This window comes from Poecilia reticulata, chromosome 2, assembly GCF_904066995.2.
Source record: "Poecilia reticulata chromosome 2, P_reticulata-male-v2, whole genome shotgun sequence".
In the NCBI taxonomy this organism is placed as follows: domain Eukaryota; kingdom Metazoa; phylum Chordata; class Actinopteri; order Cyprinodontiformes; family Poeciliidae; genus Poecilia; species Poecilia reticulata.
Window position 1 is genome coordinate 7,083,687 of NC_088831.1, and position 24,920 is coordinate 7,108,606.

General features: G+C 39.1%; 1 protein-coding gene across 4 annotated transcripts in view; it reads right to left on the reverse strand.

The window, feature by feature from the left end:
* Positions 1 to 24,920, reverse strand: part of LOC103475326 (fibroblast growth factor 14-like) — a 60,520-nt gene that overhangs the window by 22,587 nt on the left and 13,013 nt on the right. For 3 of the 4 annotated variants that reach the window (XM_081616420.1, XM_081616413.1, XM_081616414.1), the window contains exons 2-3: positions 7,348 to 7,458; positions 924 to 1,027 (exon numbers count right to left, since the gene is read on the reverse strand). In XM_081616420.1, coding sequence (XP_081472546.1) covers positions 924 to 1,027; positions 7,348 to 7,458 — 215 coding nt within the window. Of the gene's footprint in view, positions 1 to 923; positions 1,028 to 7,347; positions 7,459 to 16,379; positions 17,118 to 24,920 lie in introns of those variants that run through there. The other variant, XM_081616418.1, reaches the window with a different exon arrangement.

The window sequence follows — 24,920 nt, forward strand, 5'->3', positions numbered from 1 at the left end:
TTGACAAAATGTGGGTAATGAGAGAAGGGGAAGACTGGGAAGCGAACCCACAACAGCCGCATTGAAAACTAGAGCCTCCATATGTGGGTTGTGCTTAACACCTGTGCCACCACAGCACACCCTGCCAGTAGTATTTCAAAACTCAGATTTCTATGTTAATATATACTTTACACTTCTGTGTGACATTAACACGTTCATAGTGTTAACTTTTGACAAAATACACTAGTGTTGAGTAAGTCAACACTGTTTAATTTCAACTACTGAGTGTTGATTCAACTATATCACAAATGACACTTTCAAAAGTGTAATTTCTACACCATCCAGAGTGGACCAATATAGACACTTTCAAAATGTTGAATTTAACGCTGTATTAGTTGACTGAACACTTCCAAATTTGCTGTGCAGGGATGCCACTAAATGTGGAAGGTGCTGCATATACATTTGGAATAATGTAATTTTAACTGCTTACATTTTTTCAGATATTTGGATACAACATCTTGTAAACTAATCAATTTGTTACAACCTTTGTAAACCCTTATTTGGTGAACTAAATAAGTTCTAGTTTTCGTTTGAATTCAAAAAACAAGAATATAAAACACTTTCTGACATTCAATAAGCCACATCTCTCCTTTGGAAGCTCAGGTAATTTCCAAATGTCGTCTCCCACCTCTGATCACAGCTTAAGTCAACAGATGCATCATCTTCAAGCCCCACTGGCCAACAACTCACCCTGGTGGATAAAGCTGGGCCGATATTTCCGTTTGTGTCTAATTAAAGTCCCCGAGGGGACCGCAGCGCATCTAAAACCAAGAGGAACCAAACGCGGTTCTCGGCAGAGCTGAAGACAGCAGCTGTGATGGCGGACGGTGTCCGTTAGCAGCCTCTGATAAACCTGTCTGAGCGCGTGTCGCCGGTGCACTCACCGAGGAGTAAAGGTGACCCTCTCCGTTCATGGCGATGTAGAGACCCGTCTTGACTGATTGGATGGCCACGACTCTCAGACCCACAGGAATTAGGTTGAACAGAGCTGAGGACAAAAAACACAAGAGGAATTAAAATGGAAACTTGTTTTCTAGATGCATTAATGAATGTTGTTGCATTTTATATAGTGCTGTCGATCGATTAAAAAATTTAATCAGATTAATCACACTCTCGCACTGTGATTAATTAATATAGTTAACTTTGTAACCTTGAAATGTAAAAATGCACGTTTTCATTTAAGAAAATGTTTTACCGTCTCAAACCAAACATTTCAGTTTTCCATGATTTCATATTCAGGGTGAAGTCATTTTGTTTCAAATGTAATTTAGAAACTTTAAATTGGTTGTGCTTCGGTGGAAGACTACCTTGGTTTTACCCAGTAGTCCATTGTGGTATTTTTTTTTTTTTAAGAATTGCTTTGGTGCTACAGGCCTTTATTTGGCAGCAATCAGACAGGAAGCGGACAGAGAAAACGATGGTGAGAGACTTGCGGCTAAGGAACCGAGGACAGGAGTCGAACTTGTATTGAGGTCTATATCCATATCCTCTGCATAGGGCATTCATTCTAATCACGGTGTTTTTTAAACTAAAACTTTTTGTCGAGCACATCAGTCTGACTCTCCTCACTCGTCTTTTCACTCGCATTTCCCAGTCTGTATTGTTCAGCACAGTACAAGACCGTGTAATGCCCTGCTTTGAAGATACCCTCTGCGGTAGAGAGACTTTAAGGTCAAAATAGAATAGGTAATGCTATTAATCTGCATTATGCAATATTAACACATTAAACTTTTTAGATTAATCGCATGCAGCCCTAATTTTAAAAGAACAGGAAAAAAAATCTGACGGTTTAAGACTTCACTAAACAATCTCAACTAAAACGGGACTGAGGTTTTCTGATTGGTAGAAAGCATCCAATCATGAAAACATTCAGTTTTCAACAAAAAATGACTTTTTAAACTTGACAATAGAAACAAATGTGCGTCCCAGGAGATGAAAAAGTCAGGACTAGTTGTACCGCCATTAGTTAAAATTATTTCTCTTTTCTTTTATGTCTAGCCCATTTTAAGTCCAGTTCTGGGTGGATTTAATGGTCTGTGTTGGGTCATTGTCATGTTTCAGGGTGCAGGTCTGTTGATCAGAGGTGGGAGACGACATTTATTCTTTATTTATTTATTTTTAACATTTTAACCCTCTGATATCCAGTAAAACTCATGTTGGATTCTGATGAGCTGGAATAAAAACATAACCACACCAAAACCAAACATTCTGTACTTTTTTTTCCACAGAATTTTTGTTTTATGCTTCCATGCTCATCTCACATGAAAGTTAAACTCATGCAGTCTTTTTCAAGATGTGCAGGCATGTATGTTCGTATCAAGAAAGAAAGAGTCTGTTATGCATCTAGCAATGACATTTTAGGGGTTTTGGACTCTTCATATAGCCTGTTCAAGTCTTCTTTCAGGGTGAAATTGATTGAACAGCCACAGGTGGCCATGTTGGAAGTTGTTTTCAGCACTTTAAGTCCCTCATCAGACCCCTAAGCTGCTTTAATCTCCTCTCTGAAGGCCTCGGAGAGCTCTCTGGGTCTGTTCGCTCTCACTTCAACAGTTGGAAGAACCAAACTAAATATCTCAGGTTAAAACTGAGCAATCTTACTTTCAAATGTGGTGTACTAATGTTCTCCATGTTTCTGTTAGGATTTGCTACTTAAGAGGGAAGAAATGTGTGGCTTTCTAATTTTTTCCACATGAAAAAAGTATACAGTTTTACTATATTTTACTTCAAATTATTTATTTTTTTAGTTGTATTTCTTATTTATAATACCTTAATGCCTTGGGATTGTCAGAAGTGACCCTATTTTTCTGTCCCACATGATACTTTGACAAAGCTAATTTAGACTTTATGACATTTTAATATCACTCACAATTCATGTAATTTAGAAAGAGGCTCAGTAGCTCATAACCCCTGCAGGTCAAGTCTAAAGAGCAGCACTCTGTGATGGTACAGGAACAGACAGATCTTTGAACTGCAACCATAATGTCTTGAATTATCTTGTGTCAGTACAAAAACTTCATCTTTTTTTTTTAACCCTCTTGACAATCGCAGAAGTAATTCTCATAAAAAATCTAGAAGAGGTCATGAGTTGTTGAGTGATTTTCATGGTTCAAAAGAAGAAAATCATAGAATCTTTCTTTTTAAATAGAGATGTTTGAAGCGTTACAGCAGCAGCTTTGAAAATAAAAAAGAGAAACTCATGTAAGAGAAACCAACTGGTAAGAATGTTTAAACTCTCAAGTTTTTTTTTATCATTGAAAGCATCGTGGTAAGCTACTAGGTCACCCTAAGAGCAATAGCCATTAGTGTGGAACTTGTAAATGTGTGAAAAAGACTCAAAGTGTGAAAATATTAATATAAAGCTGTTAAAAACAAAGTCAGGGGGAGAATGCAATAAGGTATCTTAGATAAAACTATGTTGAACTCAACACCAGTAGTTTGTTCAAGATGCAACTTAAAGAGAGTCACAGTTTAGAAGACAACAGGAAGGCTACTCTGGTATAAAAGAAAGGTTGAACTGTTTCTATGTTTGAGCTTTCAACCTCTGTGATAGAACATGCTGGATTCAGAAACGCTGGTAAACTTTTGAAAGAGTCTATGCAAAATGCATACAGAGACACAGTAATGCTAATTGCTCTAATTACTAAAATGAGATGCAAGAGACGGTTTAAAACTTGGATAAGTGCATCTCGTCATTCACGGAGGCGGTTTCTTCATCTGTTCCTGGTCAGTTTTAGCATCTGAGTGCAGTATTTCAGTGCATTGATGGAGCATCGTCCCACATGAAAACCATTGTCTTCTTCAAAGATTTTTCCACTTCCACTGGGTTTGGAAGTTGATTTATAGTCCATCTTGAGTCTGAAAAGGTCCAACTTGCTCATCTTTAATAACATCAGCACATACCAGTAAGCCTTACTGATGTCTCAGTCAAAGTGGAGCTGGGTGTCCAGACACACTTATATCATCAGTCTGTAACACCTTTAAAAAAAAAATCTGTTTTCAGGTATTTCTTGGTCCAGTTTTGACGTTTCATCTCATGATTCTTGTTCAGTAATGGCCGGGTTTCAGTCTTCCTCGTCTTGGCAACGTCTCTGAGCTCTGAACATCTTGTTCTTCTGGGCTCTCCAGGGAGGTTGCGGCTCCTATTTTTTTCCATCAATACATTTCTTGCATCCCTGTTGACTATTTTTCAATAAAATGCTCGACAGTTCTGTGCGCACGGCAGAACAATTTGACACAAGAGGGCAAAATCCCTTTGAAAAAAGTTGGTTAAAATTTTTTTTTTTTTTTTTTTTCAACCATTCCCTCTACAGAGTACAAGCTGCCTGGAAATTATGCACAACACATTTCACCTGATGAGCTTAAATCCAATAAGGATTCACATTTCCACAGATTGGAGTTGGAAAATATGATCAAAATGTTCACTTGCCAAGTAACTGCACTCACAGTGTACTTCAGCTTATGTGGAAACCCTTATATCCTCTCTAAAAATGAGACTGCACATCAGATGAGGTGCTAAAATTAGGGTAAAATGTCGCGGGACATTTTCAAATAAAATTGTGGGGACAGTTTAACTCTTCTGCTTTGTTTGCACACAGCGATCCAGAGAGGGATGCTTAGCGACGAGGTCTTTCTTTATCCTCCACCGCATTTCTTGTACATTGTGTACTTTGTTCAAAAGAGGTATTCATTTTCAGAGATTTTCCACATCATTCTGACTAGATGAGGTGCTGAGACCCCTTTTAGTAGAAAAGCTTTGAGACACAACATTAAAACTGACATTAAAACGCTGTAATTTAGCTGTCTGTTCATCTGACAGACTGAAAGAAGAGAAACGTTCAGCTTTTAAGACACACACAAAAAATATAAAACGATGACGGGCAACTGGAGGGAGCAATTTTTATTGTAAAGTGCCAAAACAACAGGATCTTTCTTCTGTTCTAGTCGACTGCTGTTAGCTGCTGTAAGCAGCTTTTAGTGCCGAAATCTTCTTATTTTGCTGAAATTTTTGGAAAAATAAAGAAGCACAATTGATATATAATTTATAGAAACTAAATACAAGCTTCTCTTCATCATTTCTTTACAAGTCAAGTCTCCAACAACTGAAATAAACATTTCCTAACTCTGCATTGCTGTATGTTAGGAATCAAACCCTTTCTGTTTGTTCTTTGGCCTAAATTACCGCATGAATATTAAATAATTATCTTCCTATCTTTTTTATTAAAGGGCATGTTTTAACACTTAATGCACTACACAAAAAACTAAATAGCTAAATATTATTTTTGACATTTTCAAATGTAATATTTACCCAATTAGAAATATGCATCTATGCATAATTGAGTAAAAAGAGAGTAAAAGCTGGTAATGTTGAATTTTATAAATTGGAGGGTTTTCTTCTCTTCACTTTGAGCTGGAGAATTTTTTATAATATTTGGAAATCATAAAGCTGCATTTAAGACACTTAAAAATATATATATTAATTAATCTATGGCTTTCTGCACATTTTCCATCAGCTGTGCCAATACATTTTGGTTAATTTCATGCAAAAAACCAAGACTATAAAATATCCAAATTAGACACAGTGACTGTGAAAACAGAGAATGTGTTTGTTTTTCTTTGCAATCAAGAAATGATTACTACTGCTGCTCTCAGTCAAGGTTCTAAGAATTTAACGGCATCCGTTTTCAATGTTCGGACAAGATGGAAGAAAAATGATGGATTATTATTTTTTGCATCTTGTGAAGACTCCAGCAACAACAGTACTAAAAAAACAACTTCACAAAACACAATAAAAAAAAATGTTTAAGATGATTACTCATATTTTGCTGGGATTTAAAGTTAAAAAAAATTAAGTTGTCCTATTTGGATACAAAAAAAATAGGGAAATTCTGGGAATTATGTTTGATTTAGACCCTTCATAAAAAGAAAAATGTACAAACTGGTGAGTATAACTGATAAAGCTGCAGAGAGTCGACAGAATATAAACAGACGGACTGAAGATTTTGGCCTGATAGCAACACCAACATGGGGATGACTCCTTGGACCTGTGAGATTTCTGTTCAGAGCGAGATTTTCTCTAAGCTTCAGTAAGTTGTCCTGAAAATACTCCAAAAGCTGACTTTGTAAATTATCCATCAATAACTCCTGTCTGACGGCTGTAAGTAGAAAAAATGCTACGGAAACAATTCCTTGAGCAACCACTTTAAAGCAACTCCATAATAAATTCAAACTTGGGGAAAAAAAAAACTCATTGCAGCTTTTGGTTTGATCATTCACCCTGAAAATAAAACAATGACTCAAACCAATCACTAAAAACCCAAAGTTCATAAAATTTGTTCCCAAGACCTGAACTGAATTTGATTACCGTATTTTCCACACTATAAGGCGCACCGGATTATAAGGCGCACCTTCAATGAATGACCTATTTTAAAACTTTTTTCATATATAAGGTGCACCACATTATAAGGCGCATAGAATAGACGGTACAGTTAGGGTTGCCACCCGTCCCTTTGTTCCGTACTCTACAAATGTGGATGTATAAAAATAAAGAAGTGGTCCCTCAGTACTTCATATAGTAGGCTGCCCCAGTCATTGTTTCACTCACGGTGTTGGTGTTGCGATATTGTGCCCAACTGCTTTCTGGGTAACACAGACCAACCGACACCCTGCTGCCGCAGTCTCTGTCTCTCTTCCCCCAACCCACCAGGCTTTAAATGTATAGGGGCTGGTCCCTGGCTAACCCTAGTCTGAGCACCCCGGATTAATATCTAAAGCCACTTTGTTGACATAAAGAATGTCAACAAAACAGTCTGACTCAGGTCGGCGAGGAGAGCCTTCCGCGACTGGGCCGGGGCGTGGCTGGACAATGGTCACCCTTCTCCGTTCGCGCACAGCGTGTTCGTGGAGAATGTGGTGCTAAATGACCTGCAGACCACCTGATTATCAGGTCAGTAGGTAGATAGGTCAGTCAAACTTTATTAACAAACTGACAACTATTCCAGCATGCACCGTGCGCTTCTTCTTCTACAGGCGAAAATGAAGTCGGCGGCTGCTTACCGTAGTTGCTAGACCTGTTGTGGCTCAATATTGGTCCATATATAAGGCGGACCGGATTATAAGACGCACTGTCGGCTTTTGAGGAAATTGAAGGTTTTTAGGTGCGCCTTATAGTGCGGAAAATACGGTATGTTGGAACAAAAAGTCCAACAAGCTCATCTTTTAGAGCTAAACTTGCCAAAAGGTAAAAAGATTGATTGATTGCTTTTTTTTTTTATCATCTTCTACAAATGCGTGTTTGTCTTGTGCACTAACAGGAGTTGGTGCTGTCATCTTTGGTCCCGTCCAGACTTCCATCCTGGCCCATCTGGAGATAGAAGCCTTGCCTGCAGAACAACCTGGTCACTATGCCCTTCAGCTGCGGTTCTACATGCAGAGAAACACAAACGAGACAACAGATACCGTTATTCACACTTCAAAAAGAGTTTGAACCAACTTCAAGCGGGACTTGGACTCTAATGCACAATGTCATCCTGGAAGCACCATGGAGGGCACCTTTGTGATAAAACACCTTTTTAAAGCAGCACAATGTGACCACATGCAACCTCCTGCATCCTGAGGGATTTCCTTTGGAAAGTCTAGTCAAGCACATCCAATCCATTACAGGATTCCTGGACTAATCCGTCCTTCGTGGTCATTGTTCCACTTGAATAACATTGATAAATTATTTCTGAAGCTTTGATGCTAAAGTGCAGCCTCGCAGCAGTTTTGAACATACCCAGTAGGCTTTGTGATTGTACAGTGTATTGATCTACAGGCGCAGGTATCTGTTCCTTTATCACAGGGTGTGAACGTGTGCAAAAAAAAAAAGAAGAAAAATGAGAAATGGGACAACCTGAAATTCTTAATCCCTCTTTCCTCAATGTAAGAAAGGCTTTTCAGTGTTGAAGGAAGAATTGGTGAGATTAAAAAAGTGCGACGTGACTGAAATGTGTGTCTGTGGGCTAATTAAATTAAGTGGAACAGTAAAGCATTGGGGTTTTACCTCATCTGCACTTAAATTATAGTCAGATTTATATCAGGAGAAAGTGGTTAACAGTGTAGAAACCCTGAAAACAACAAAAAGTGAGACTCAAACAATTTTTAAAGGAAAAAAAGGAGAGGAAACTCCGGCTGCCAGAGTCAGGGTAAAGGGCACCTTGAATGTATCTCGGAGAAATAATCAACTGTTGAGACGCTCTCAGAATCAGGATGGATGAGAAATGACACATTTCACATTTTAGGAGATCCCAAAATCGTGAAATCCAGATTTATAATGATAGTCGGTAAAAAGAAAGTGCAGTCTCTCATTTGTAAGCTTCTGATTCGATTTTTTTTTTTTAATCAGCAGGTTTTAGATCTTAGTCTGATTTACTGTAATCTGAGTCATCCTGATCTGAGTCACTGATCTTTTACTGTCTGGCATGTAAAGAAATAAGCAAAACAAAACAACACCAAACGGAAAAGACGTAAACCGGTCACCTAATATGGCCGCTCGCCCAGATGCATGTGACCACGCCCACGGTCTCCTCGTGAACCTCACCATTAGTGACTCTGCAGTTATAATAATGAGAGTGGGAATCCCCTTTGAGTGTGCGAGAGACACAAGGTGAATCATTGACGGTACACCCTCTAATGCACAGAGACAGAAAAGAGCTGCGATTGACCCAGTTTTTTTTTTTTTTTTTTTTTTCAGGAGGGGCGCGAGCCGAGCGTGAGGGGTGTTTTCCGTCTTTGAGGGATCCATCTTGTGCAGCAGCAGGAGGAGAGAGAAGCAGTGATGCTCAAAACCAGCACTTCCACTGCAATTCCCAGCGCGCTGCTTGGTGTGGAGCGTGGTGAAGTCAATAAAAAAAATATGATCCGGCCAAGAAGAATAGTCGATTCATCCAGTAAATGCACATTAAAAATCTTCATCTTTTTTTTTACCTGTTTTTATTTAGAAATTATGCCAAATCATTGATATGTACATCTCACTACCAAGAAAGAAGAACTAAAGCAATGAAGCAAGGACAGACAGAGGGAAAGAAAGAGAAAGAAGAGGGTCAGAAGGATGCAAGAGGGAGAATGAAGAAGGACAAAACAGAAGGACACAATGGAGGGAGAAAGGAAAGGTGCATGAAACCACAAAAACACACGGGAAAAAGAATGGATGAAAGGATGGAAAAAGGAAGGGCAAAGGAACAAAGAAAAGAATAAGAAAGACTGAAGAAAAAGAAAGACAAGGACAGGACAGAGGAAAGAGAAAAAAAGAGAGGGAAGGACACAAGAAAAAGGAAGGAATAGACCAGAAATGATACATGGAAGAAAGGAATGCTCAGAGAAATGATAAAAGGAAGGATCATCACAGGGAATAAGACAAGGAAGGACAACAAGAAGGAAGGAAATGACGTAAGAAAGAAGGAAAAGCACAAGGGGAGAAAGGTTAGAACAAAGGAATGATATGAGGAAGGAGAAAAGACGGACACAAAGAAGGACAAAACATTTAGATAGATGGAAATCTTACAAAAATATCAATTGTGTTTAAACGCCACATTTAAAAACAAAAAAAGTTTACCAAAGTGTTTCAAAGCATAAAAATATCAGCCAAATAAAATAAACTAAATGGCTAGGATAAAAACAAAATTAATGACATGATCAAACTAAAAGTTTGAACTCAAGCAAAGACGGTAAATTTTTAGGCCGGATTTATCAAATGGTTGCAGAACGAATATTAAGAGTTAGATTCCCTCTGTTCTTCAGTCGCAGTGCGCTTCTGGAGTTATACGGTTCAAGCAATTTAGTTAAATCAATTTTTAACTTTCAAGGCAAGTCCAAGGAATAAAAGAAATAAATGAAATCAACAAGAAGATGGACAGGCAGCCAGTGCAAATCAGCAGACATGATTATGCCTTCTGATATCTGTTAGGACATTTGCTGCAGCAAAACCAATGATGGCTTTCGGGGTCTTTTTTTTTCACAAAATAATTTGCTTTAGCAAACTGATGTAAATGAGTAAAGCTGCTCTCAAAAGCTGTCACTTGCCTACTACTAATAATACTTTTCTAAAACATATTTTCATACTTTTCCAGATGTGGAAAATGCAGAAATCCAGTTACATTCTCTCCCAAACTGTAAAATTCACTATTGTCTTGTTACATAATGCATCATTAATAACATTATTAGGAGGAATCATAGAGGATATTTCTGTTTCAGAGACACATCTAGCTCACCCTCTGGCTCTGTTCAGATCCCTGGGTTTTGTGATAAAGATTAGTAGAAACATGTTTCAGGCTTGTTGTTGTGACTCAGCCAACAGAAATCTTCAAGGCTACAGTTTCTATAATAATAATTTAAAAATAGAGGTTTTCTTAAAATTGGTTTGACGTCTTAGCTCTTGGCTCACAGTGTAGTGGCCTCTCTCCGCTGAATATTAAACGTAATACATGGCAACAATTTTTTTTCTCTCAGTGTCAAGCTGGAAAGCAAATAAAACTCACAAATAAACCTGAAATTGTTGTGAATCCATTTATGCAGACGATGACTAAAACACCAGTGGAAGATGAAGTAATGTCTAATGGTCTTGTTTTGAGGTTTTATTATTTACTACAAATAAAAATGTATTAGATCCTAGCTGGTGCTGGCTTTAGTTGCAAACAGAGTGGCAACTTAAATTGAAAATTTAGCTGGTAGCTTAAGATACCAACTTGATTAAGCTGAACTCTGTGGTAACTTAAAATATTTTGTTTTATAACCAAATCTTGACTCTCCAAATGTTCCTCCCTCACCTGTCTGCTGTGCTCCTTGAGCTTCATTAAGTAGCTCTTGCTCGCTAATGTTCTCTAACAAATCTCAGAGGCCTTCGCAGAGCCGCTGGATTTATACTGAGATTAAATTACACGCAGGTTGAACCATTATCCACTTTTTCTTCCACTTCACAACTAAGCAGTGTTTGCTTTTGGTCCATCACAAAGGAGACGAAATTCAAAAACGCTTCAGCTACTTAGATGTTTTTCCAATGCTCTTTTCGGGAGTCCGCAATGGTGTGTGTAATGAAAACACAAATGTTGCACGCAGTCCTCGCATTAAATAAGAAAGCAACAACTTAGAGCAGCAGCTTTAAAAGCTTATTGACCTTATGCACTCCTAATTACAGTGGGACAATGATGAAAGGTAATGAAAACCCCCGATACACACATCTAATTTAGTTTTGATTGCACCTCTTCTCTGTTTTCCAGTGGTCAATTTTTTATCTCCTCATTTCAAGGCTAATGAAGCTACCTAGGAGGTCTCATTAACACTTTCAGAGATATATTTGACTTGCCGCAGCTGTTCTGCCCAGCAGATGACAACCTGGGCTGCAGTTTTCACAGCTCAGTGTTCCTGGCAGACCTTCCGCTTCCACATACAGGATTTTAAAAAAATAATCTGACATTAATATTCAGACTGATTCTTTGTTCTTTACTCTCAAGATGTTATGAAATGAATGCTATAAAATAGTTAAAAAGAAGATTTTTAATGCAATTTGAATTCATGTTTATTGGTTATGTTCCTTTTTTTGGGAAAATAAACATAGATACAGTGGTGGGCACTCTTCTGCTAATAGCAAAGCTGATTTTTCAATTAATGTTTTCCCATTTTGCTAACTTTGAAAACATTTAGCGCACTTAGCACTTTGTATTTACGAAAAAACCTACAGTATTCCAGATTACTTTTGTTTTCAACAATTGTTCTTTTAAAAATATTTTTCTGCCCTGGTAGGCTTCTTTCATCCAGCTTAGTTCCAGTGTGTAGCAAGAGGTGGGAGAGGGGCAGCGATGCTTTACTCTGTGTTACATTCAACTGGAAAAAAACTGGCCGATATGAAAAACTAAAAATGAATTTTACTTGCAGGAAAGGACTTTTTTGTTGTTGTTTTGAAAATGATCCCTTTCCAAAAACTCAATACACCTTAATACCAGCAAATGGCATCAAGGTATATTGAATACCAGGAGTTAAATCCTGCTGGATTTATTGTAAGATATGAATTCATTTGTGCACATTTATGCTGCCACATTTTTTATGTTTTATATGTTTTCCCTCATTTTGTTAGATCAGTTTAGCAGGATAACACATACGTATGAAAATGAGTTAACAATCTCAAGTAGCGTAAACGTGGGTCTTTACACACATGCATCCATTCATCCACCTGCTTGTCCGTTTGATCAGAGTCAGACTTCCTGAGTAACCAAGGTGAGATTCCCACTCTTCCCAGTATTTCCCGTGTCCCTTTTTTTGTTACTAGGGAAATTCCCATCCTCATGTTGCCATGGGAACAGTCTCGTGATTCCAGACTGTTCCAGAGAAAGGGTATTCCCCCATCCACACGCTCACACACTTACAAACACACACACGCACACGGATTTGCTCCCACGTTGCCCGTCTTTTGGAGACAATGTGATCTGATTGAATCAGTCAGCCAATCAAGGCTGCCACGCGGATTTGACATATTGCGTTGTCTGTTAATTCGTCAACACGCGGCGCTAAACGGCGTACAGAGTGGTGCCTCATACGAGCGAGGCATTAAAGATCGCGGCGCACACGGCATCTTGACAAACGAAAAAGCACCCAAGTGAGGAATTCATGTGCAGCACCCATTTTATCCTCATTTACCTCGGCTCGATAAGTGATTACAGACACACACTGAGATGTAAACGGCAGATCTGGAATGATGAACCTGAACTAATGCCAAGAAAAGATAATGATCGAATTCCTTGCAGGTCTGCAAACAATCTTTATGCTTTTGTATGTTGTTCCAGATTCTGAGACTTCGGTAGGAAAAACACCAATGTCATTTATTGATTATGCTTATTGAGCAATTGCATCAAATTCGAGGCAAGGGAACGCCCTGTCCAGACAGCCTGTCACAGACCTGACTCTCCCTGGGTTACATTAATCACCAGCAACGTCTTTCATGTGAAACAATTTGGTTTGGCTCTCCAGTCAAGGCATTTTTATTTCAAGCGATTTTCTTTTCTTCCACCTTGAGTCAAGTTTCCGTTGCAGCATGAAACCGGAGAGGAAGAGCTGCCTTTTAACTTGGCCTTTGACTCGTGTTCTTCCAGAGAAATGCGCAGGTGATCGGGGTCAGGGAGACATGGGCGCCCCTTTACATGTCCTGACTAAATACCAGGTCAGGCTTCAGCAAGCTGGACAGTTTGCTGGTTCAGAAAAACATTTCCGTCTCCATCAAATACTTCTGAGGCCATTTTTGTGTGTTTTTTTTCCTCCTTCAAATTTTCCTCTTTATTTCAACGCAGATACTTTTCCATACTTTTCATCTCTGAAGAAGCAAGTTCTTGTTTCAGCGCATTACCAATTCCGCCTTCACAGTCTCCACAGATTTTATACAATCACGGCTATGTGCAAAAAGCTGCAGAACCAGACGAACTGTTAACCTCAAGACTCCTCGTTAAACACAAACATGGATTGGATTTATTGCAGCAAAATCTGTTTTTAAATGCTCTTTCCACTAAAAGAACGAGCATAAAATTACTCATAAAATACTTGGCAGGAGTATTAAAACTAAATTATTTAGTTTGAATGCAGCAACAATCCTGTATGTGTGTTACACAGTAGATTACAAATTTGGAACTAACAGTGAAGTGAAATCTTAAAAGCGTGGCATGCATTCATTTTCAATCCCCTTTTCTATGATATTCTTAAGAAAATCCAACGCAATGTTTTGCAAGCATTCTTGAAAGAAGTCCTGCTTGATGTTGCAGGTGACACAAATATGCAAATAAGGGGTCTGGTCTAGATTGATAGGCATGCACGCGACACGGTGGGGGTGGTATCATGCTGTGGTGGTGTATTTTTTGTCCCCACAACAGGGATTGAAACACTGGTTAAAGTTGATGGGGGTGGAAAAAAATGCAAAAAAGTATGAGACTGGGGCAGACGTTCATCACAGATCTAAAATAGGATGGTTAGAGTTATAGCATTTAGCCCAGTCAAAGTCCAGACTCAAATCCAATTTAGAACATGTGGAAGGACTCCATTCAATCTGAGTTAGCTTGAGTCATTTTGCAAGGAAGAATGAGTGAAAAATCTCAGAAGACTTGCAGCTGTAACTGCAGCAGAAAACGTCTCTTCAAAGCAACTGACTCGGGGTTGAGAAAGGCACACTTTACCTTTCAGACTTCTGTTGGATAGAATTTTGAAAACCGCCGATTATTTCCCTTCCACTTCACAATTACGCACTTCATTGTGCTGCTGAATCACCTAAAATCCCCATAATATAATGAAGTTCGTGATTGCAAAGTGAGAAAAAAAAATCCAGGGAGGAAGAATACTTTGACAAAACGACACAGATTTGTGTTTTTCTGTTGCCCAACTCAAACACGATATGAGAGCATTTGTGTTCGTAAACCTGTAGCTATTTCACAAAGCAAACAACGAGGCAGTTCATCACCTCAGGCTGTCGGAAACAATCATTTCCACATTGTTAACATTGTCCACATTTAATTGATAAGGGAAATTAACAATTATTTGCCACGTCTAAACAAATCTCTTCTTTTCCTCTTCTGCAAATAGGTCTATAATTTAAAGCAGCAAACGAGCACCGGATGTGTTTGTAGCGCTGGAATTTCATTAAAAAAATTATAATTATTGAGAGAGGAAAGAAAAGCAGAAGACCCTGCCCAGTGGAGAAAAGAGGACACGGTCTGGGGAAGCTGCTAGAAAGGTCATTTGGCGCCTCCTTCCTCTTACCAGAGCATCATCTCTTTGATGTCACGCACTTTCATCAATGAAACTAAATGTAAAACATAATTTTCTATCAGAAAATCTTTTCTACAGACTGTGAATCCCTGTCTGACGTGGTTATATAGCTGATAGATTTCACCTCCCGAAGGTGTGACTCAGCCAAAAGAAATTTCTTAAAGCTGAAAATTAGATTTTTGATTGAGGTTTCGATTATGCTTTTATGCAGCCCCAACGGCGCAGAGATCAAGTTTGTTAGCAGCTTTTGTTTCAGCTAAAATCTCACACAAAATTATATAAAAAAATAAATAAAATAAGTGAATTGACTAAACTGAACTAATCGATATTAGTCCAAAATCTTTAGACGGCGGACAGGGATGTTGCCGATTTTTCTCATGCACACACAGCAATGAGATTATTTGTATATATGTGGTTCTTGTGACTGAAAACAGGAGCAATGGAGAGCTTGAAGCAGAAGAAGCAAAAAGAGGTGGAGAGTCATATGAAGCTGGAAAAGGAGGATGGAAAGATCTGAGGAGGAAAAGATGGAGGGACAGAAAGACCTCAGGTCGAAAGAGGATTAGAGCAGAGCAAGAGGAGGAGAAAAAGAAAGGGGGCATGAGGAGGAAAGGGAAGAAAATTTGAGAGAAAAATAGGACATGAAGCTGGGAGGAGGCCAGAAGATAAAGAGAAAGGAAAACTAAGCAGGTAGGACACAAATTCCCTTTGTTTACTGTACTGAACCAGTAAGAACCAACCCATACCAACACAAATCCTTCCTCTTCCCTCCCGTGCCGTACACCATCACCTGCTGGTTTCCAACACAATCAGTTGATTAGAACAGCACTCATCTCCCCGACGCTTCCCATAGCACACAATCACAACATTCTCATTAAGCTGCATTCATTCCTGTGGCATATGCAATCATTCCTCATTCCTGACGGGGGCTGGATCCAGACTGTGATTGGAAAACGATCAGCGGCAGTTCTGGATACAAGAGCCGAGCTTGAAAAGGGTTCATTCGTCTTCACGTGTATTTGAAAGAATCTCTATTTAGTGTATATATAGATAAATATACTGTCAATTTTCATCAAATAAATATATTGCAAATAAACTCTGGGTACAACAAGTGCTTGTGTCGCCCCCTATGTGATGCTGCCCAAAGCGGTGAGCCATTCCACCCAAAACTATCACCATGGAGGGAAGTCTGGGATTTGAATGGAGCACATTTTTGACATTTTTCTTTTCATCACAAGATGGAAAGACAACAGTTCACGCAGGGTTAGTTGGTAAAAGGAGAAATGAGGCAATTTGTTGAGGCTGAATCTTTAAATTATGAGTTTTAGAGTGTGAGGCACACAGACACTCAAGAGGGGGGTTGAGACCAGACAGACTAATCTGTGGCTTCAATAATGGATGTACCTGCAAACTAGTGAACCATAGGCCACTACAACACATGACTGCGTGCGTGTGCGTGTGTGTGTGTGTGTGTGTGTGTGTGTGTGTGTATGTCAGAGTGTGTTTGTGCACAAGCCATTTGGGCGTGAATGGAAACTAGATTTGTGCGTGTGCGTGCGTTTTCACACCTTGCCTCCTTAGCCTCCTCTTCTTCAGCCCGAATATCCGGACTTTGGAGAAGATGTCGACCAGGTTGCCGTTGCACAGCCCCTGCTTCTTACCGGGGCTTTTCCGCCGCCGGTGAGCGGTCGGTCGGTGGGCGTGTTGCTCCCTGGCCTGCCGCTTTTGGCGGATCAAACCGCTGGCGATGGCAGCTGCCATGTCTCCGCCGAAACAGACGACAGGAAAGCGACGCCGTCTCCGTCCGCCGTTCCGGTCTGTTCAGTGTCCACCGGAGGGGACGGAGCGCAGACAAAATTCAGACACGGACCCCCCCTCCCACCCCACCCCCCCAAAGTCTCCGCTTTACCGCCTATAACAGCCCCATACTTCAGTTCCAGCACGGTAAAGTCCAGAATAGGTCACAGCATCTTGTCTGCTGACTATCCTTCAGGCCATAGGTTTGAGGAGCGCGGCGGGGTACCTGTCCGTCACGTCTCACCGGTCTGTCTGTTAGTCAACAGCTGTCACTGAGCGGCTTCTTCAGCGCTAAATTCCCGGAGCGTGTGTGTCAGTTCGTGTTCCCATAGTCAACAGGCGAGCCGAGTAAAAAGACGGAAGAAAAATCAGGTTCAAAAAGCCCGAGAAAGCAGTTATGTCCTCTTCTGTGAGCAGGTCTGTTTGTATTCCGCTGACTGAAGAGAGAGGCGCGCGCGCTGGAACCGCGAACCGCTCCAGCTGCGTGGAGTGAGACAGACTCACCGGAAACAGCAAATCCGGTTTTTCAAAGTAAAACGTAATCGTCTCTTTCCGACTCAATTTTTAAAACTTAAATGATCATTTCCGAAAAATAATTAAACTATTCCACACATTTGTTTTGGCAATTGGATTAGCTCATGATAAATCAGTAATAAAATAAATAAAAGATAAGTGAAAACATTACTTTTATTTTAAATTTTTATGTTTAAAGGGGCAGTATTATGTATTTTCAAGGCACAAAGGGCCATTTTATAGCCTAATTACCTGCCTTCGGTTGTAAAAATGCTGTTTATATCAGATATGACTTAAAAGAAATTTGACTTCATAATTTAAAACAAGGACATAGACAGATTTTATTGACATTCAGTTGTACATTTTATGTACATATTGAACAAAATTTTGTTGAAAATTCTGCCTTGAAATTGGGCCTCTCTATCTCTTTAACACTTTTGCTCTTTCTGAAACTCCACCATCAGAAAGTCATCACATCGCTCCTCTGTTAACCCCTTAACAACACTTTTATCTTTGTCTGAAGGAGCTGAGTGGTGGAGTCGACCGGTGCTCTGTGAGACGGAAGCTCAGAAGCTTGAAAACTCCAGCTCCGAGGAGGATCTGAGCCTTGAAGGCAGGGCTAGGTCCACCCAGGCGTTTTGCATAGCTGACATTGACATTGAAATGAAAGAATTTCTCAAACATGCATGAACAAGTCTGGAGCAAACTTCCAGCAAACTGCAAAGATGCAGAAACACTGAATTCCTTTAAGTCAAGGCTAAAAACCCACCAACTTAAAGCTGCCTTTGGTTAGTAGAAAGTCTAGCACTGCTGAACATATTGGATGTGTACCAGCTTGATGGCTTGATACACTCCTGATCAAAATCTTAAGACCAGTTAAAAAACTGCAAGAATTTGCATTTTGCACTATTGGATCTTAAGAAGGTTCTAAGTAGAGCTTCACAATGTTAAAAGAAGAAATCAGCGTAAGAGACAAAAACTTTTGAGCGAGGAATTAATTGAAAACTGCATTTACACTCAAACATGATTTTTTTCAGCTGATCAAAGTTCAAGACCATAGCTTAAAAAAAAACCGAAAACCCCTCAAAACAGAAATCAAAGTGTCAAAAAAAAGGACTCAGTAATGAGTAGCTCCACCATTCTTGTTTATGACTTCAAACAATCGTTTAGGCATGCTTGATGCCAGTGTTTCCAGGAGGCTAGTGGGAACGTTGCTCCAAGTGTTGAAGATGGCTTCACGAAGGGCATCCACTGTCTGGAACTGATGTCCATTTTTGTAAACTTCCCTTGCCATCCATCCCCAAATGTTCTCAATTGGGTTTAGATCCGGGGAACATGCAGGATGGTCCAAAAGAGTGATGTTGTTCTCTTGGAAGAACTCCTTTGTCAGGCGGGCATTGTGAACTGCAGCATTGTCCTGTTGAAAAACCCAATCATTACCACACAGACGAGGGCCCTCAGTCATGAGGGATGCCCGCTGCAACATCTCCACATAGCCCGCTGCTGTTTGACGCCCCTGCACAACCTGAAGCTCCATTGTTCCGGAAAACGCACCCCAAATCATCAGGCGCCCCCACCACTGTGCCGTGTAGAAAACATCTCAGGTGGGATCTCCTTGTCATGCCAATAACGTTGGAAGCCATCAAGACCATCAAGGTTAAATTTTTTCTCATCAGAGAAGACAACTTTCTTCCACCTTTCAATGTGTCTGCTGACACATTGCACCCTTGCAAAGTCCAAACGGGCAATTTTGTGGCGTTGAAGAAGACGTGGCTTTTGAAGACGTGTTTTGTTTCTGAAGCCCTTCTCTCGCAGATGCCATCTGATGGTTATTGGGTTGCAATCAGCACCAGTAATGGCCTTAATTTGGGTAGAGGATCGTCCCGTGTCTTGACGGACAGCCAATCGGATCCTGCGGCTCAAAGCTGGTGAAATTTTTTTGGGTCTACCACTTGACTTTTTTGTTCCATAACCCTCAGGATCATTTAAAAAATGCAAAATGACTGTCTTACTGCATCCAACCTCAGCAGCGATGGCACGTTGTGAGAGGCCTTGCTTATGCAGCTCAACAATCCTACCATGTTCAAAGTCAGTGAGCTTTGTTGCTTTTTCCATCAGGAGGTCTTGACAGTGTAAAGACTTGACAGAAAATGACATGGAATCCAGATTTTTGCACAGCTTTTGGCTTTTAAAGACTATGGGCTTAAACTTTTGATCAGCTGAAAAAATCATGTTTGAGTGTAAATGCAGTTTTCAGAAAATTCCCTGCTCAAAAGTTCTTGTCTCTTGCACTGATTTTTTCCTTTAACATTGTGAAGCACTACTTAGAACCTTCTTAAGATCCGATAGTGCAAAATGCAAATTCGTGCAATTTTTTGACTGGAGGAATACCAGGGCCTCAGAGAGGAACTGGCTGGAAAAGGCCTGGAGGGTGAAGACCACAGTGGTGCCTGTGGTCATCGGGGCCCTCGGGGCAGTCACCCACAAACTACAGCAGTGGCTAAAACAGATCCCAGGAACAACATCAGACATCTCAGTCCAGAAATGTGCAGTTCTAGGCACAGCCAAGATACTGCACAGAACCCTCAAGCTCCCAGGATCTCTGGTAGAGGACCCGAGCTCAGAGGATGAAAGAGACCACCCGCAGACGGTGAGAAGGAAATTTATATAAAAAAAAAAAACATTTTTTTTAATTTTTATATATATATATATATATATATATATATATATATACATACATATAAAAAAAAAAATTCCCTTCTCACCCTCCGCGGGTGGTCTGTTTCATCCTCTGAGCTCGGGTCCTCTACCAGAGGCCTGGGAGCTTGAGGGTTCTGCGCAGTATCTTGGCTGTGCCTAGAACTGCACATTTCTGGACTGAGATGTCTGATGTTGTTCCTGGGATCTGTTTGAGCCACTGCTCCAGTTTGGGGGTGACTGCCCCGAGGGCCCCGATGACCACAGGCACCACTGTGGTCTTCACCTTCCAGGTCTTTTCCAGTTCCTCCCTGAGGCCCTGGTATTTCTCCAATTTCTCATGCTCCTTTTTCCTGATGTTGTAGTCACTTGGTATTGCTACATCCACCACAACGGCTTTCCTCTGTTCTTTATCCACCACCACAATGTCCGGTTGGTTCGCCATTACCATCTTGTCTGTCTGGATCTGGAAGTCCCACAGGATCTTAGCTCGGTCAAAGTGGTGGAGTATATATATATATATATATATATATATATATATATATATACATATACCACAGAGGACACTGAATATAAGATTCAGTGTCCTCTGTCATTGCCCTCCACGCATCTTTGGGTATACAAAATTTTATTTTGAAGGGGATGAGCGGATGTCCCACTGACAGCGGCTCTGGTAGTTTGACGTTTGAGTCCACGAGCGCTGTCTGGGGCTACACAGCTGCTGTAGCCGCGAGCCAAGCGCGCAGTGACACATGCGCTCTGAACAACAACCTGGTTGTCCTCACTGAGGTCCGGTGAGGTGTTCGTTGTTTGTCTGGTGGCAAGATGCGACCAGAGGGAGGAGGAGACGGAGGAGCAGGTGCAGGAGAAATGAGCCTTCTGAACGGAAACCTGACAGAGGCGTTTATCTCAGGAGAAGATTTCATACAGCCTGATTAAACCAGGTAAAATACAGACAAAAATATGGTTGATTGAGAAGGCAGATTGATTATATTTTTATGTAAAATTTAGAACTGAGTTTCTGAGGGAAATTGTAATGTTACAAATTATCAAGAAAAAATTATTTTGTTGGTTTGGGTGTATCAAGCACGTTTTTGATGAGGCAATAACATTATAACATGATATTTAGCTAAAAAATAAATAAATAAATAAATGGTAAATTTTACATATTATCCCATCTTTAAACAGACTTTCCTTCAGAGTCCTTTTAAAGCTTATGCACCTTTCTACTACCACGTTTTCCTTCCACAAAATTTTCCATTAAAATGTTTGGAAATAACTCTCCAGCCAGCCAGCTTCATTGACTATGACTAACTTTAGCTGCATGTATAGACTGTAATATAACATTTCCGTCTCAAAAATCCCTTTAGCAATGTTAAATTTTTTCTGGAAAGCTGAATTTTGTGTTGTCATTAACTGCAAGCCAGAATCATAAACATAAACAAAAATAAATGGAAAGTTAGTTTGTAATAAATCTAAAAGGGTTTCACTTTCTGAATTAAAATACTGAAATAATTTTGGGTACACTCTTAATGACTGAGATGCACTATGCTTTTTGTTGCCATTTAGAATATGAAAATTAATGGGAAACAACCAAATAAAAAGCAACCCAATGAGCCTCAGATTGATGTGAACACAAACAGCCACAAAGGGATCATAAAGCCTCCTACATGAAACACATTGACCGTAATGGGCCAAAAAATAACCTCTGCTTCACGTGCATAAAGGTACGGTGCGAACACTGAAACCTGCCCGGCTCATTATCTCTCTCCCCACACATTCCCAACTGTCTGTATTCAGCTCAGGAACGACTGTCTGAATAAACGGTTTAAAAATGCAAGAGGTGGGCTCGATTGATGGGCTGATTAGCTGCAGCACAGCCTGGCATGTCTGCTTTTATCTTTCAGGTGCAGGTTTCCAGCCGGAAGATTAACTACTATGGCTGACATTTCCTGCATATATACACATATAAAAGCATGTCAGAGCCAGTAACAGGAGTTGATTTGGCAATAAAAAGTATAATTATTGAAATATACCCCACTGAAAATACATTTAGGTTTTTTATACGCATGCTGGAGCAAATGCAGACAGGTAGGGCATATTTATGATAGGCAATGCTTAAGAAAAGTGCCAGGTCCCAAAATAAAATGCAGGCAAGGATAAACATTACCCTTATATATTACAACAACAACAAAAAATAACCTGAAAATAATGATAAAAAGTAATAAGATTTAGTCATAAATAAAATATTAGAAATTGCCAGAAGGATTTGAGCTCTTTTCAGCACCATGGACAGCATCTCTACATCAAAATAATAGCCACTAGGTGGCAGCAGAGCATCTCGGAGGAAATTAACCGCAATTAGTTGATGACTCCATTTGATACTACAATATATTAACAGTCTCAAATAATCAACTGTGACGTAGTTCTATGTGGAGTTAGTATGGGATATGTACTTTAAGAGGGTTTAAGTAACTCAAAAATAAACCTAAATGCTGAAAATCGGATGAAACATTCTAACGACTTTAATTGTTTTTCTGTGTTTTTTTAAACCAATTTGTTTTCAAATGTATTGCAGAAAAATCCAGAATCTTCCACAAGAGTCCAGACTTTCTGTCTACATCACCTGGTGCTGCAGCCATATGAAAATTTAAACCTGTTTTTGTTTATTTTCGGGTTTTTTGCTTGTCTGTCTGACTGACAAAAATATGCATAGAGGTATGAATGTGCTCTGTTTATGTATGTGTGCAAGGAGGAGATGTGTACACCCACTTCTATCCAGGTCAGTCCAGGCAAAGGAGTTATGAATAAATCAGAGCCACATTTACATTAAAATTCAGCCACAAGGTTGCTTTTTATGCCATCCCAGAAAGGCAAGGTGCAGCGATTAGACCTCAAAAAGGAAAATTCGTCTCCCTCCTCTCTGCACCTGCTTTTTCCTCAAAGAAATGTGTCTGCCCGTCCCAGTTTTTATTTTCCTTCTAGAAGCATGGTCAGAAAGAAAACTGACAAAGTTGCGAATCCTACAAACTGACGCCTGCAAAACGCCAAAAAGAAGAAATGCTGTGCATCAGTGGTTGCATTAACAGCCAACATGACTACATAATTATGTTTCACTACATTTGAGGAGCATCTTCACGCATGAGTTTCTTGTCGCTCCATATAGAAGCAACAGCACCCTCTAGAGATCCAAAACGGCAACAGCAATATTTAATCATCGTTTCCCCTCCCTCTTCACTGTCCTCCCATCATTCACATGAAAAAGACAATAAAATCAGACGTAATAACTCTGGCCCTATATTGATTATAATTTATATCATAACTAAATAAATAACTTATATATTTGACATGTTTGGCAAAAATAAAACGGAGAAATGTGCCATTTCTGGTTGCCGAAGTGCTAAACTATTAATACAAATTTAGCAGCTCTATTTTTAAATTTTGGCAGCTGTTGGAATCAGATTTTTCAACAGTAATTTAAGTTATGAAAATTATTTGATGTTTTATTCTGTAACATTCTGAAAAAATATACATACTTTTTTTTTAATCTAAATTATTTCAGAACCCAAAGCAATATACTTTTTGAGAACAATATCGATTTAGAGCAGAAAGATTAACTATACCATTTGCAGTAAAAATTTAAAAACTGCATATTGTACGTATACTATATATTAAAAATATAGAAAAATACATTTCAAAATAGTGGTAAAAGTGCTTTACATTAACACACACGACATAACTGAACTGAATATTCCACAAAACCACTTCATTTTCTTATTTATTACCATATTACTTTACTGTGCCAAGACTCACAGTAAAGTAGCGAACAATGTGAAAGCAACTTAAACAAAACACAATTTCTAATTATAAATGATAATTAATATTGATATCTTGTTAGTACTTTTAACTAACTCAAAAAATAAAGTTTTGATCATAAGAACACAAGAAAAAATGTCTGAAATCAAACGTCTTGCAGTTGTTGACAGCAAATTGCATCGGAATTCACATTTCTAAGTCAATTGGAAAGCACTGATGTGTAAAACAAGCAATGATTATTATTCAACATAGTTCTTTTACATCTCCCTATATAAAGTCACTGTTTGAAAATGTGGGAGATGAATATAATATATATCAACACTAATTCTGTTCTAATTCTAAGTGTAAGAAGGTAAATGGAGCTAATTACAATCAATGTCAAGAACTGCCTTGTCAAATTAAATTAATTAAAGTTCATAAGTTTGAGTTCTAAATCATCTTAAATTAAGTAAAAGATTTAGTATCTGTAAAAAAAAATCTATTATTGTGTGAGAAAAAAGTACTTCTGACTTCAAAACACAATTCATGTGTCAGAACCTCTAATTATCTTTTTATTTTTTTAAAAGCAGTAGCATTGTTTGGGTTAAATCACTCATGATGAAGAAACGGTGCAGTTATAGAGAAGAGTCAGAAGGGGGCAGCTGGCTGTGTCTGTGGCACTAAAGTAAATCATCAGGTTTCTCTCAAATTCTTAGAGCTGAAAAATATTAGCACCCATTTAGTTCTGTCGTGATTTTTGAAATTTTGCAAAATGAAATAATACCCATCCTTACTAACATTAAAATACATTTTTGTGGATTCTTGTTTGAAGTGTTTATGAAATGCTTAAACATCTGTTTGGAATTACTGACACAGTTACATACAGAAAGCCAGAAATAACAGAGAGAGGCTAGCTAAGGTGATGCAAGATAAATGAAATTACTCCAGAGAAAGAGAGAGATCACAAACAGAAAACATAAAGTAACCAGAAATACCAATAAACAGGAATGCACTGAAAAAAAACTCAACAAGATGACTCGAATGGAGTCGAGTCGAAAGTGTACTGAACAAATTGGAAGCACAAAATGTGACTTGAGACACTAAGAGCACATTAAAAATAAATCTAAAAAAGCATTACAACATTTTTAAAAAGTCCATTTTAATCCATCCATGATGTCTGTTTAAAACTGCAATTTCTAGCGTGTTTTGTCCCATTCAGACAAAGAAAGACGTTGCTTTTAATTAATGCTTCTCGGTTTTAATTGCCTCTGCAAAATAAAAACTTATGAACTCCTTCTCTAGGTGGC